Raw genomic sequence first — 15,098 nt, forward strand, 5'->3', positions numbered from 1 at the left:
GGTTTATGTACTTCCAGAGTACATAACTATCTGGTTAAACCCTAATTTCCATACATTTTGCTTTGTGTTACTTGAAACTCTGCCAATGCATTTCCTTTATCTTTTCCAAACAGAAATAGGTGTTTACTTGACTATTTAATAACTGTCATGGGATAGCAGCCTTCCTACATTGTGATTATGTGTGCTGATTCTTCCGTTCCCAAATGCAACTGGGAAATTTAAGAAGTGGTATTTGAGATGACCATAATTGTATTCAATATTCTGATATTTTATTTCATGATCTGTTTTTGTTCTTTAATGCCCTAGACTCTGCAGACGGGTGATGTAATGACCCTTGCTACTAATGTTGAACGATAAGTGTTCTAATGGGCACAATGCGTTTGATCAGTCACGAGTACTAGGGAACGGTGATAAACTGGTGGTATTTTGACCATTGTATGAAGAGGAATGTAAAAACTCAGCACACCATTTGGGATAGATTATTGTTTTGAAAGGAATCTTAAAAAAAATTTTGAATGTTAAAACCATTATTCTAAACAAAATACAGAGAGGTGGTTCAGCAAAGATTATGACTTGAAATGCTTTTGAAAATGCCAATGAATTCAAGCAATTTTCATTGTGTGTGTGTTTTTAATAGCAGGATTAGATTGCAAAAGGCTAAAGTGTTTTCAGTTTACTCCCATGATAAACTGAATGAAGATTATCACAATAGGCTGTATGGAAGAACAGTCTGTCTATAGTTTTTGGATTTCACAGTGATGATTGCTCAATCATTAAGTTGAATAAAGTTGTTTAAGATTTTCTCCTTTATAATTCTGAGTACCAATAGCCTTGCTGTTAGTCACTTTGGAAAGTCTTGGAAAACAGTCATCTAATTTTTCAACCTAGTTCTTTCTGTATATTTTAAAATTGAGGGTTAAATGTTGATCAGAGCACTTGCAGAACCCCCAACCTATCTTATCATCTCCATTTCCCAGTCCAGTGACACAGCTTCCCTTTACCCCGCAAGTGAGAGGGAAAATGCAAAACAAATCAAAAATAATAGCAATAAAACATAAGAAAATATGCAAGTGCTGGAAGTCAAAGCAACACACACAAAATGCTGGAGGAATTTAGCAGGTCAGGCAGCATATAGTAAACAGTCAACGTTTCAGGCCAATACCCTTCATCAGGACTCAAAAATCATCAGTTGCTCATTCCTTAAGCATGTATTTTATTCTCATATAATATAACACAATTACCTGCAAAGCTTGGAAAAAGTGAACTGTGTTGTATACACAACCTGTTCTACAGGATCCATTCGGATGTTTTGATACAAGTTTGTGTTATGTTGGAGTAGTAAGAAACATTGAAAAGTTCAGTTATGTTTAACTTGTTTTTTTTAGAAAATGTTAACAAAATTATTCTTTACATTATTGTTCTTCTCTAGATTGTCAAAGTTCTAGCATTCCATTCGAAAAATGAGTTTTGTGGAGTATAAAGACATCATCCAGAATGGTGACACTGCCATTGTCTTCCTGGGTCATGACTCTATGTTTGCGATTAAAGTTCAGCAAGGTGGTGCAACGCAGACTAAATATGGTGCCATCAAGCATTCAACAGACCTTATTGGAAAGAGGTATGGCTCTAGGATTACATGCAGCAAAGGTGGATGGGTGTATATACTTCATCCAACACCAGAACTCTGGACAGTGACTCTTCCACACCGGACCCAGATCCTTTATTCCACTGATATCTCAATGATCATTATGATGCTCGAGTTGAAGCCAGGATCAATTGTCTGTGAATCAGGTAAGCTACACAAATAACATGGAACCTAAGCACTCAGACTTCAATTCGTCCTCCATTTGTTCTTGTACATAACAAATGTGTTTATTAATATAGTTTTGCAGAAAAGAATTGAATCCTTGACTTCATGATGTTTTTTTCCCTCTGGTAGATGAAGGGTCCTAATCTGTTCAGCAGCTGTGTTTAATTTTTAATTTTTAATTTTTGCAGTTTTCAAAATTGTTAAGGAAGCTTTATTCTTCTGATCTTCTCAATGTGGTACATTTATTCTGAAATTCTAAGCCTCTTGCATGACATGTGTAGTTATATCCTGCAATCTATATACCTGGCTCAAATATTACAGCTCATTTCTTGGTATAATGGTAGATATTTAAATTTTTTTGGTGTTAATGAAAGAAGAGATGGGTTCCTTCTCCATCTTTTCCTCAGTTGCTTCAGTGGTGCTCTGGTCATCCTTCAGAAGTGCTTTATCATGTGAAAGGCCTGAAATATTTCCATAAGCTGTGGTGCTAAATTATTGCAAGTGTTTTCTTGGGCCTTGTGACATCAGTGAAATATATTAGGATATTCAATATGCTTTGTAATCTCATGTTTTGACATTTAATGAAAACATGTGAGGTGCATTTAACTGTACCCATTCGCTGACTGCTACTTCAGAAATATTAAATGATTTTCATCGAGGACAATTAAGTACTTTTTAAAGATAGGATTTAAATATCAGATTGAGTAGTTGAACTAGAAGTATGTTATAAGTATAGCCTGAGTCAGCGAAAGCTTTGACATGGATAAGGGAGAATACCAACGTTGCAAATTTATGTTTGTGGCTAGTCAAAGATACTTGGTGCCAAAATTAAAGGAACTTTGAAGGAAATGTTCCAGCATGGGTTTGAGCATCATTGAAAGTGTGGACCAAGTTGCATGCTTGTTATTTATTTAATAAACTGTGTGTGCAAAGTGACTAAGACGATCAAGTTTGGAACACGAAAACTAAATGGAAAACATGTTAAGTATAAAACAGTTAGGGTGGGAGAATAACAGGACCTGATGGAAAAAATGAAGCTCATTGTGCTTAAGTATGTTTGGTACTTGGAATACACTGTGTAGTAGTGCGTAGATTTTTATAGTTGAATTGGTTGCAAGGTCATAGGTAATTAGTTTATTGTCACATGTACTGAGATATAATGGGAAAAAAACTGCATGCCATTCATACAGATTACTTTGAAACAGAAGTACGTCAAGTTAGCACAAAGAGAGGGGCAGAAAGTCATAACAACTTGATTTGAGACTCTTAGACCATAGCCTCAATATCTTTCAATTCCGTGAAAAAGAGAAATTAGTGCCTCATTTTAGTAGATGTGTTCTTGATGCTGAGATACATCCTAGGATGCATTGGGACATATCATCAGTGATGTAGCCTGGGGTCATTGGGTGTTTCCAGTCAGACATTCTCACCTAGACTACTCAGCCAGGGCTGATCAGGCCCTGGCATGTGTCCCAGCAGCACTGGTCCATGGGTCACACCTCTTGATCCAGAGCCATCTAGAGGCTCACTCAAAGCCTCTGAGAAGGTCCTGATGGCTCTTTTCTTTGTAGCTCCTGTAATGCCAAGGAGAGAGTAGGTTCTGCAGAGCGAGCAGCCAGAGAAACCTCTACGCTCCAACTCTATAAGCTCGCATCATGCACCCCACCCCTGTCTCTGGCACTGCTCTACCTGCTCCTGGTATTTGGCTTTCTTGTGCTCAAATTTCTCTTCAGTCCGATCTTCCCAAGAAACTATCAGTTGTACCATGACCACCTGCATCGAGGTTTCTGACAGAATGTCCATGTCAGGCCTCAGGGATGATGACGTGATGAAGTCAGGGAACTTTAATAGCTTGCTAAGATCAACTTTCTGTTGCAGTCAGATGCCATGATGAGCAAGCCTGCTGGTGGTCTGGGCTAAGGCTATGGTTGGTCTCCAGCTTTGACAAAGGCTATGGGATTTCTGGGTTGGTGGAGGTGCATACCCAGTAATAGGGTCAAAGGTTATGTGGAGAAGGCAGGATAATGGAGTTGAAAAGGAAAACAAAATCGGTGATGATCAAATGGCAGAGCAGACTTGATGGATTGAATGGCCTAATTTTGCTCCTAGGTCTTATTGTCTTATTATGTTCTGCCCATTTTATGGGGAAGAGAAAAACAAGGACAATAATATTCAATATTATTTCAGTACAACCTGGAGAACAGTTTGCATTATGTGCAGTTAAGTGTGAAAATTTTACAGTGCTCTGCCTAGTTTACTGCTGCTCCAGTAGACGTATAGAAAGCATATATTGCCTCCTGATTTCTCCATTTGATTATTTATTCTCAAGAGTATATTTTTATTAAATATACACTTGTATAGTCCAAGAAGTTGTATTGCCTTCATTAATCATACCAAGTATATGTTTACATTTGCCTATATTATGGACATTCTTTTGACGTAGCATCAAACTTCTATTCCCAAGAAACATTCATCATGATTAAATTGACAGGTTTTTACAGTCCTGTTCTGCATTATCCAGTGGTGGGAAAACCTAACCCTGACCTTTGCCCCCGAAGAATCATTGTGGCAGCTTCAGTGTCTCGATCAGTGCATTCCTGCACATTGGAATGTTTGTCTGTGGCTTTATGCTGTAACCAGCTCCTTGCACTGGAAGGAGAGCAGGTTTCAGACAGGCTAAAGTATGTCTTCCAGCAACTGTCAATGTTGTCTTATGTTGCATCTCTGGGATTGGCCAGCAGAGCAGCCCAGTGTTTCAAAGTTCAAAGTAAATTTATCATCGAAGTACATATATGTAACCATAAACAACCCTGAGACTCATTTTTCTTGTGGGCACACTCAGTAAATCCATAATAGAATCAATGAAAGACCACACCAGTATGCAAAAGAAACAAGCTGTGCAAATACAAGTAGGAAGAAATAACAGTAATAAATAAATGAGTAATAAATACCGAGAACATGAGATGAAGCGTCCTTGAAAGTGAGTAGATAGGTTGTGGGAACATTTCAGTGATGGGGCAAGTGAAATTATCTCCTTTGATTCAAGAGCCTGATGGCTGAGGGGTAACATCTTTTCCTGAACCTTGTGGTGTTAGTCCTAAGGCTTCTGTACCTTCTTCCTGATGGCAGCAGTGAGCAGAGAGGATGTCTTGGGTGGTGGGGGTCCCTGATGATGGATTCTGCTTTCCTGTGACAACATTTCATGTAGATGTGCTTAATGGTGGAGAGGGCTTTACCTGTGATGGACTGGGCTGTATTCACTACTTTTTTTTGCCCTTGTTTCAAGGGCATTGATATTTCCATACCAGGCTGTGATGCAGCCAGTCAATATGCTCTTCACTATACACATCTAGAAGTTTGCCAAAGTTTTAGATGTCATGCTGAATCTTCGCAAACTCCTAAGGAAGTAGAGGCACTGCCGTGCTTTCTTCATAATTGAATGTGTACGCTGGGCCAAAGACCAGACCTCCAAAATATTAATACTGAGGAATTTAAGAGTTGCTGAACCTCTCCACCTCTGATCCTCCAATGAGGATTCCTTCAGTTTCCTCCTCCTGAAGTCAGTAATCAACTCCTTGGTCTTGCTGACATTGAGTAAGAAGATGTTGTTAAGGCACCACTCAGCCAGGTTTTCAATCTCCCTTATTCATCACCACATTTAATTCAGCCTACAACATTGGTGTCATCAGCAAATTTGAATATGGCATTGAAGCTGTGTTTAGCCACACAGTCTTAAGTGTAAAGTGAGTAGAGCAGGGGGCTAAGCACACAGCCTTGTAGTGCACCTGTGCTGGTGGAGATTGTGGAGGAGGTTGTTGCCAATCCGAACTGATTGGGGTCTGCAAGTGAGGAAATCCAAGATCCAATTGAAGAAGGTGGTATTGAGACCAAGGTCTTGAAGCTTATTGATTAGTTCTGAGGGGATGATGGTATTGAATGCTGAGTTGTAGTTGATAAAGAGCATCCTGATGTATGCACCTTTGCTGTCTTGCTGTTCCAGGGTTGAGTGAAGAGCCAGTGGATAGCATCTACTGTGGTTCTGTTGCTCCGGTAGGAAAATTAGAGTGGATATAAGTCGCTTCTCAGCCAGGAGTTGATCTGTTTCATCACGAACCTCTCAGAATACCTCATCAGTGTGGACGTAAGGGCTACTAGACAATAGTCAGAGGCAGGTCACCACATTCTCCTTGGGCACCGGTATTGAAGCCTGCTTGAAGCAGGCAGGTAACTCAGACTGCCAAAGTGAGAGGTTAGCAGTCTCAGTGAACACTCTAGCCAGTTGATCAGCACGGGTTTTCAGTGCTTGGCCAGGTACTTCGTCTGGGCCAGATGCTTTTCGTGGGTTCACCCTTCTGAAGGTATGTTGACCTCAGAGACTGACATCACAGGATCATCAGGGGCTGTGAGAGTTCGTGAAGGTTCCTTCATGTTTTGATGGTCAAGTGAGCATAAAAGGCATTGAGCTCATCTGGAAGTGAAGCCCCATTGTCACCTATATCGCTTGATTTAACTTTATAAGAGGTGATGGTATTCAAGCATCCTTTGTTGATTCAAGTCTAGTGTGGAATTACCACTTTGTCTGTGAGATGGTTTTCCAGAGATTGTAACTGGATGCTCAGGATGACAAAGATCACTGCATCCCTTTCCAAGTGTAAAAGGAGACAGGCGAAGGCCTTCTCGCTTCAGTTAGCTCGAGGGCAGTAGGCAATGCGCTGAGACTAGCTATGCATAAAGGATCTGATGGGAGGGGCTCACCTCACCATTAATTAAGTCAGGCGTTGGTGCTCGTTTAAATGTTTTGGTGATCGAGCATCTGGGCAGGGAATCATCCAAAGACTCCACTTATTCATTGAACACACTGTGCAGGTGTATGATTGACATGTCAAGTGTTCTATTTGCACAACTTGTTTTCCTCCAAGGGTCAGATAACACAGTATGGTGCAACAGAATGAAGTGCTCTGTGGGAACATTGCCAGGCCCATCCTTTGCCACATTGGGTTGTCTGGAATATCAGCATTTAGTGATCTCTATACGAAACAGAAGACGGACCAAATGAATGCTGCAGGACAAGGGAAGGGAGTACGAACTCCACTTGCACCATGTACGGCAGCGCAAGTTCAAATTTAATTACACTGGGCAATAAAGATTTAGCTTCCTGAATACTTTTGGGTGTATGTGATGGATTTTGGGCTGCTGAGCATGAAAATCACAATGAAATTTCCCTATCATGTATAATTTTTGAATTCTCCTATATTTATCATTTCGATTTATAATTCAAGTCAATTAAAATGTTGGTCACAGTGTAAGCTGAAAAGTTCCCTATCTTGTCCAGGCATGCCTGGGCATGCTTAGGCAGGGCGGATTCTACATGGCAGGACAGGTTTTAGCAGTAATTATTGGGTTCAGGACTGTAAGGATGGAATTTGCTATCAAAAGGCACAAAAATTTCTGTGAAGGATTTTGATATTTGAGACAGATGCTTCCCAGAATAACTGATGCCAAGATTAAGGAAAGCATTTTTGTTGGTGCACAAATCAAACAGGTCATCAATGACAGGCAATTTGAAGAATTTCTAGTAGGACCAGAGAAAATCACATGGAAGGCATTCAAGGAAGTTGTTGAAATTTTTCTCGGCATCTACAGAGCACCAAACTACATGCAGCTGGTTGATAGCATGCTTCAAGCATATAAAACCATGAAATGCAACAGGTCACTAAAGATTCATTTTCTGCATTCCCATTTAGACTTCTTCCCTGCAAATCTTGGTGCTGTTAGTGACGAGCATAGTGAAAAGTTTCACTGGGACATTGAGGTCATGGAGAAAAGATACCAGGGTAACTGGAATCCATCAATGCTGGCGAATTATTGTTGTACACTTAAGCGAGAAGCCTCAGACACTGAGTACAAATGAAAATCATTAACAAAATACTTTTAACAGTTGAACTATTGCAAAGCATCAGCACCATTATGCAATTAAACACATTATATTAAATAAAAGTTAATTTGTTGTTTCTCCAAATTCCTACGTGATACAGTAGTTTGAAATTATATTTGTGTTCATCTTCAAGCAGTCTATCATAAACAAAAAAAATTCTGAGGAAGCAACACTTTTGAAAAAATTTGTTGTCCAGTGTTGTCATTCAACCAAATATGGTGATCCATGAATACAGCCAAATAAAACAGCATTCTTCCTGGGTCAAGGTGAAAAGCGCAGTACTAATAGTCATGCACAGCACAAGGCAGATATAGCACATATAAGGTAACAAGTAAACGGACATTCACACAAAAATATATAGAGCCCAAGTCCCTGAGTGACATGTCCTGTAAATTGATGGTGCTTGGATGTTACCAGCAAGTACAAGCAATTCTCAGCAGTCTGCAGAAGAACGTATGCACACAATCCAGCTTGCCTTCTACCGAGCGAACACTGGAGGGGCCAGCTGTCGACCCAGGATGGACACTGTGCTACGCTGCTTTCAGTGTCTATTCTTCTGGACTGCTGCAACAGGTAAGCTGGTTAGAACTGAAATCATGCAGCCCTTACCCACTGTCTGTCTCACTAATATACAAGGGAAACAGACTTGAAGCATTTTATCTTACCAATGTCCAACAGGGTCTTGCTGTCGCAAGAGAGATGTCAGGACTATCACTTGCTGGACTGCACACCACTCACCAACTCCGATGCCTTTCCGTGGCAGGCAGTAGTACGGTCCGCACCAAGTCCAGCTTCTTCGCCAACGAGCAGCTCACTGATAGGTAGACCTGCAGTTACTTGGAAGTTCTTAATCTCCAGCACTGTCTTGCGATCCTAAAAAACGATGTTTAAAATAGACAAAAACACCTTTGGTTGGCCCTCGCAAGGCCGCTGCATCTGAACGCGCCACCATCCTACTGGAAGGGAGCCGCACCTTTTATCTGATAGTCAGTTTCTTTTCTGCAATGCCATTTTCAGTTTCTCGTGAATGCCACGGAGTGTTTCTCAGCTCCATAAAGCATATTCCAAGCACTGTCTGGTAATCTGAACCTTCCTCATGGATTCTGTCAAACTCATTTTCCAACAGAACTAGCCTGATCCAGCCCCAAAAAACTGAAAACAACTCAACCAGTAAGCCATTGCTCCAAGGAGCTCGACTTCTCTCAAGAGAATGCATAGACCAAGTCAACATCCAGAGTCAGCAGCTGGTCTGCTGTTGATGTAGAGGATATAGAGAACTTCTTTATAGAAGTTCCATGAAGCTTCTCTGAGAAGCACAGTCAGAGTCCTTAGGAAGAAGAAACATACAGAAGTTTTATCCTGCACCAAGGAGAAAACTCTGAATTAAAAGGCTTTGAGGTTTGCTGGCTCGTCGAGGTCCTCTTTGACCTCTATCCCTGATGCAGGAGCAGATTCTGCATAGTTTTAGGAGTTGACATATTTACTCTGACGTTCTGAACATTCTTGAGCATATAAAAAAAACCTACTGTTAAATTTGCTTCCCACCAGTGTGCTAGAGAATAAATAGAGGTTTCATAGTTCTACTATTTAATCCCTTTTCAGTGTTTTTGGGAGCTTCTATTTCTCCATATCAACCTTCTGATCTTTCTTTAGGAGGCATTGACCTCAGGCAAGTATGATATCTTGAAATCTTGATTAGTTTGGACACAAACAGGAAGCCATTTGGGACCAGATTGATCTTGATCAATTATAATTACTCCATCTGCGGGGTTGCTGAAGGCACTGCACAGCTCAGTAGTGTTTACCACTTCAGTCAAAGGTGTGGCGGTGGCCTCCAGTTTACTGTCGACTCTGCTCAATCGAACAGTCTCATCACTGTTGAGGCCCTCCGTTGGTCGGGTTCGACCTTGGATATCGTGTCCTAACTGTACGTGATATGCAAGCATTGGCAGTACGATATGGAGAGCTGGCTGCTGCCCATGCAGCAGGCTCCCCTCTTCAAGAACTGATGAACACAAAGGAACGGCACAGACCGATATAGTTTACCACCAGCCATGTTGCAGGATTTGCCAGTCAGTATTGAACTCAATGTAGGACTGCCTTAGGGACTCTAGTTCTGGATTCTTCCTCAGAGTTTACTCCCGAAGCCTTCCCCATGGGTGGGTATAGCCGCAAGGCAGCAGAAGTTTGAGATCAAAAGTTTTCCTTCTCCAAGGTGGGCTGCCAACCACGGCTGATGATCCCCATCTGCCTGAAGCAACTGCTTTTTAGGCACCAGTAACCAGTCTTTGCCCCTTCTCTTTTCAGTAGAAATTGTTTCACCAGGCTTAGTAGCTAAGCTACACTTGTAAGCCAGGAGCTAGACTTGGTTGTCAGAGATTATTTTAGACCCATGTTATTATGAGCGTTTAATAGGTAATGGGGGCTTATCCACACTACCTTCCCTGGCTATGACAACCTTAAGGAACCAGTTTCATCACTGAAGCACAGAAAATCCAGTCAGGAACTTGCAAGTGGCAGTTGGTCTACTGGAAGACAGCCAGGCATTTGTCCTCCGGGTTGTAACTTGTGCATTGAACTGGACTGGATTGACTTTTGTATATCACATCTCCTACCAGCCATTTCTTTGACTTTTGTTGATGGTGAAGCTGTCTCTCTGCAGCCAAATACCCAAGCTACAGGACAGCAGTCACCATCTGACCACTAGGTTGCCTGTGGGACCATCATTGCAGTTGCTGCCAAAGGTTACTTAGTAGGGCAGTTCCTGTTCCTGACGAAACAGCAGGTTGGACTTTATGTTGGTGAGGTATTCCAAGGATGCTATATGTTGTATGATGCTTTTCACATTGCGTATGTTAATTGATACAATTTTTTAAAAGCATTGTTTTATTTTAATTTAAAATTCAAATTGCATCACGGTAGTCAGCTATTCTGTCCCAGAATGTCTACTGTGTCTGTAAACATCAGGCTGAGGCATTGGTCTTGATCTCCCCCAAAAACTGAGTTCAGCTGCATTGAACCTGGTGGGGTGACTGAAGGAAGACCATTTTGTTTCTCCCTCACTGTGTCACCACTTCTGGTTCTGGGCTGCTGGATACGTATTTGCTCTTGAATTTCTGGAGCGGAGCTGTGTTGGGCAATGTGCTGTTTCTGGGTTCTAGAAGTTTGGGTTGGGTTGGCTGATGAACTGTTCCCAGCCTCCTATAGCTAAGGTGAAATGGACTCTGCTTCTCCCTCAGGTTCTTGACTGGGACTTCTTTTCTGTCTCCTCTTCATCCCTTTTATTTAGTGCTGCCTCATCATTCAAAGAGGAGCAGCTGCTGATGTCTGCCTGGGACATTTGTTGCTTTTTTTTGCCACCGAACTCTCAAGGACCACTTGACAAATTGTTGAAGTGAAATGGGAAACAAAAGGTTGCTGGAAAAGCAGTCTCCTGCTTACCTTTGCCAGTCATCCATTGATGGTGGTGGGGTAAGGGTCTCACAACTGAGGTCTGGCAGCTTGCTTAGACTGCATTTTTTTCCTTTCAGTAGCCATGCTGTCAGCTGGAGGAGGCAAGTTGTATTCTCTCGGGGAGAACTTGTTATGAGCTCTCCTCTCTGTGTATCTGAAGAAACATTTGAGACATCCCTGTGGGAGTGGCTTCCCTTTCCATGTTCATTGTTCCCCTTGCAGTCTTTTGCTTGATAGTTTCAAGCCTGCATTTACTGCAAAAGGTGTCATGAGTCCCGGTTTGATGTAAATATGATGCATTCTGTGATGTCCTGCATAGACTGAGTAGATGAAGCTTCCCCCAATAGCAAAGCTGGAGAGTGGAAAAATAGTGGCTCCTTTTCCATCTACTCTAAATGTTATCTCAGCCTGACAATTGTTTTCTTGGTGTCTGAAAAGATGGTCAGTGTAGATGGTGTTTCTAACTCCCTCGATGTACCCAGATAAGGGCATCCACAACTAGAATGTGAGCCTTGCACTGTGCACTATTGGGAGAATGTGCAGAAATGAACAGTGCTTCATTTTTTTCCCCTTTTTTCTCCTTTTTCTTAGAAGGCCCAGAGCAAATTTAAACAGGGTTACCAAAGGTAGCATTAAATTATTTAGAAATTCTGCAGATAGGAGGTTCCTGTTGCTTTGAATCCACTGAATATTTTCCTGAGGGATGACATGGCCCTTCTTGATATCCCATCTGTCACAATGGTTTAACTTTCACGTTGATTTGCTGACATGACTGACAAAAGAGCAAGTACTATTGCTGGCTATGCTTTCAAATATTTTGAATGCTGGGGTTTTGGATTGCAATGTATACCTGACTTGCATGAAACAAAGTTGGGCTTTTTATTTTGAGAATCTCATTTAAAGAAATTTTTTTTTTAAATTTGTGGAGAGTTTTGATTGTGGGCAGATAATCTCTGGTAGAGAATATTAACATTTCAAGTTGTTCTTCAGCATTTTATTAGAGTTGAAGATTTCCAGAGAAGAAATTTTGTCACACATATGGTCTTTTTAATAATCTGTGTCTCTTCTCCCTTTGTCACTCCCCATCACTATAAGATCTTCCCTCCATCTGTATATTGTTTTGGCAACTGTGTTCATTGAATTTATTCTAATTGACTCTTCCTTGTTAAGTTTTTTGGGGTACAAGCATTGAAAAAGGCAGAAGGATAAATAATGTCTATATTATCAAAAATAAATACAAGAATATGCTCCATAAATATTTCTTGTTCCTCCAAAGTAATAATTTTTTAAAAATCTGCTTTCATTGATATTGTTTAAATGTAATTCTTCAGTCAGAAGCAAAACCTAGTCATTATAAAGACGCGCTAGTATGAATTTTATAATCTATTCACTTCATTTTTAAAAGTAATACAGTCCTGATGCATCTTTCCTGCAGTGTCCTGAATAGAATTCTGAGTTGAATTGGAAGCAAAGGATAAAAGATACAAAAAAAGTGAGTTGAAGAACACCTCGTGGAATTATATTGATCCTGATCCACAATGACATGAAGTTGATTAAATCACTAAAATCTTTGTGCCATCAGATCACTACCTACTTCCTCAGAAGCTTTGAGCTTCACAGAGCCAATGCGCAAAAGTTAAAATTTTTCATAAGCAGGTTAGCCTTAAAAAAAAATTGATGCAGCATTTGTAGAGTCCTTGACTGCTGCGCAGTTACTGCAGGAGGGAAGTCATGTGACTCTGATCTGATGAGCAACGTGTAATGCAATGACTTTCCTAGAGCAATTGTATTTGCTTTATTGAAAGCTGACAACCAGTCGAAATGAATATCCTTGTTAACTGTGTTTTATATCTACTACCAGCCCATTTCTGTATTCAGTTTTTTTTGTGATTTCTCAGGCCTATGAAAGATTAAGGCAGTTATTGTTCAATAATACATCAGGAAATGTATTCCTCTGGTTTAAAAGATCATTAGCCAACTCATCTTTACGTTGATATTATATCGGCCACTGAAAATACTTGCCATTTAAAACGATTATTTGCAAAGTGGACCACATTAATATTCCTATTTAAAAGGTTGAGGTAAACATTACAGTAGAGATTTTGTGTTGCACTTTTGAAAGTAAATACAAAAACATGAGTGTGACTTTGTGAAAATGCTGAGGTAAAATATTGTTCTGTTCAGTGAGTGTGGAATGTTTTGGCCATTTGGTCATTTTTAACATCCTTTCAATGATACAGTGTAATTAGGCCTCTTTAGTTGCATGATCAATATTTCTGATATGGTATAATCTATTTTGGTGTTAATGTGTATCTAATCTAGGACATAGTGAATTATAATGCTAAAAGTCTCTATCTTGATAAATGCTATTTAGTTTCATTAAATAGTAACTTCAAAGGTGAAATTGTACCTTGCAGTCTTGAGATATACTGCAACTTCTACCTGTTATCCAAAATCCCAAAATCTGAAAACCTCCAAAATCCGATTTTTTTTTTCCCTGACATGACATCGCAATTGGATAATTCTGCAAGGCACAGGGAAGGTCCCCAGGCGATGTGCAGGTTTCTGCACACCACAGACAGTTCTGAGAAGTGACCTCCACATATCTAATGAACAGGAGTTAATGAAACATAGAAAATCCCTAAATAAATAAGGCGGGAGGAGAAGATGGCAGCGCGCTGCGCTTGCGCAGCTCTCCGGTGAAAATGATATTGTATCCATTAAATAGAGGCCGTGGACAATTCTGATTTGATGGAGAATGGACGTGAAAGCACAGAGGAACATCTGGAGAATTTTCTGAAACGCCCGTTCGCTGCTGTCGTTACTGTGTGGTCGTGAATCTTTCGGAGGGTAGGCCTCAAAATCCCTGGCCTTGCCTGCTTTTGGCGACCGAGAAGGAGGTTGAATCATTCAGACAGAGATGGTGCTCAGTATTCTGTGTCGGAAAGCTGATCAGAGCTCGAAGTTTTCGGATGACTCGGAGTTGGATGGTGGTCGGCATGGCAGGGAGAGTTTTTCTTCCTTCTCCCGTCTGCGTGAGATGTGGGACATTTGAGAAACTTTGAACTTTACTGTGCTCACGGACTTCTTCATCAATTTATGATATTGTTACACTGTTGTAACTATATGTTATAATTATGTGGTTTTGTCAGCTTTTTCAGTCTTGGTTTGTCCTGTGTTTTGTGATATCACACTGCATTACTAAATGCTAATAAAAGAGGACTACGTATCTTCATAATCATATCATAAAGTGAAAAATGAAGATCTTGACCATGTATTGAAAGAGTGGATTCATCAGCATCAGAGTGAGCATATGCTGCTTAAAGTATGCTGATCATGAAACAAGCAAAGATCTATCTCAACAAATTGAAAATTGAAGGTAATTGTGAATATGCACAGAAATTAAAGAAAAGGCATGGCATTAAAATTTTAAAGGTTTGTGGTGATAGAGTCTGCTGATCACGAAGTAGCAAAGAAATTCATTGAGTTTGCCAGGGTCGTTTCTGATGAAAATTTAATATGCTGAATGGCTGCATCAGTACATGTGTGATGAACAAGTTTAAGACAAAGACTACTTAGCAGCAGCCAAGGCTGTGGTAGCTATTAAAAAATTATATAAAACTACTTTCAGGGTATAGATAGAAGCTGTATATGTAATGTAAATGGATTTCGTATTTAGACTTGGATCCCATCCCCAACTATCTTAATTATATAGCTGAAGATATTCCAAAATTGAAAAAAATACCTGAAATCTGAAACACTTTTGGCTGCAAGCATTTTGGATAAGGGATGCTCAACATGTATTAATACAGTTGAACAAATTTCTAAGTACTTTTCTCACATAATATTGTTTGCAAGGTGGTGCATAATGGATCTCATTTGCTATCAAGCAGTTAGTGC

At 40.3% G+C, this 15,098-nt stretch overlaps 1 protein-coding gene across 5 annotated transcripts in view; it reads left to right on the forward strand.

The window, feature by feature from the left end:
• The window catches only part of trmt61a (tRNA methyltransferase 61A), a 110,314-nt gene that overhangs the window by 23,719 nt on the left and 71,497 nt on the right, over positions 1 to 15,098 (forward strand). For all 5 annotated transcript variants that reach the window (XR_010017929.1, XM_063047847.1, XM_063047836.1 and 2 more), the window contains exon 2: positions 1,430 to 1,791. Coding sequence is in view for 4 of the 5 variants with exons in the window: in XM_063047847.1 (XP_062903917.1) it covers positions 1,461 to 1,791 (331 nt within the window). In the remaining variant the exon portion in view is untranslated. The remainder of the gene's footprint in view (positions 1 to 1,429; positions 1,792 to 15,098) is intronic.

This window comes from Mobula hypostoma, chromosome 1, assembly GCF_963921235.1.
Source record: "Mobula hypostoma chromosome 1, sMobHyp1.1, whole genome shotgun sequence".
Lineage (NCBI taxonomy): Eukaryota > Metazoa > Chordata > Chondrichthyes > Myliobatiformes > Myliobatidae > Mobula > Mobula hypostoma.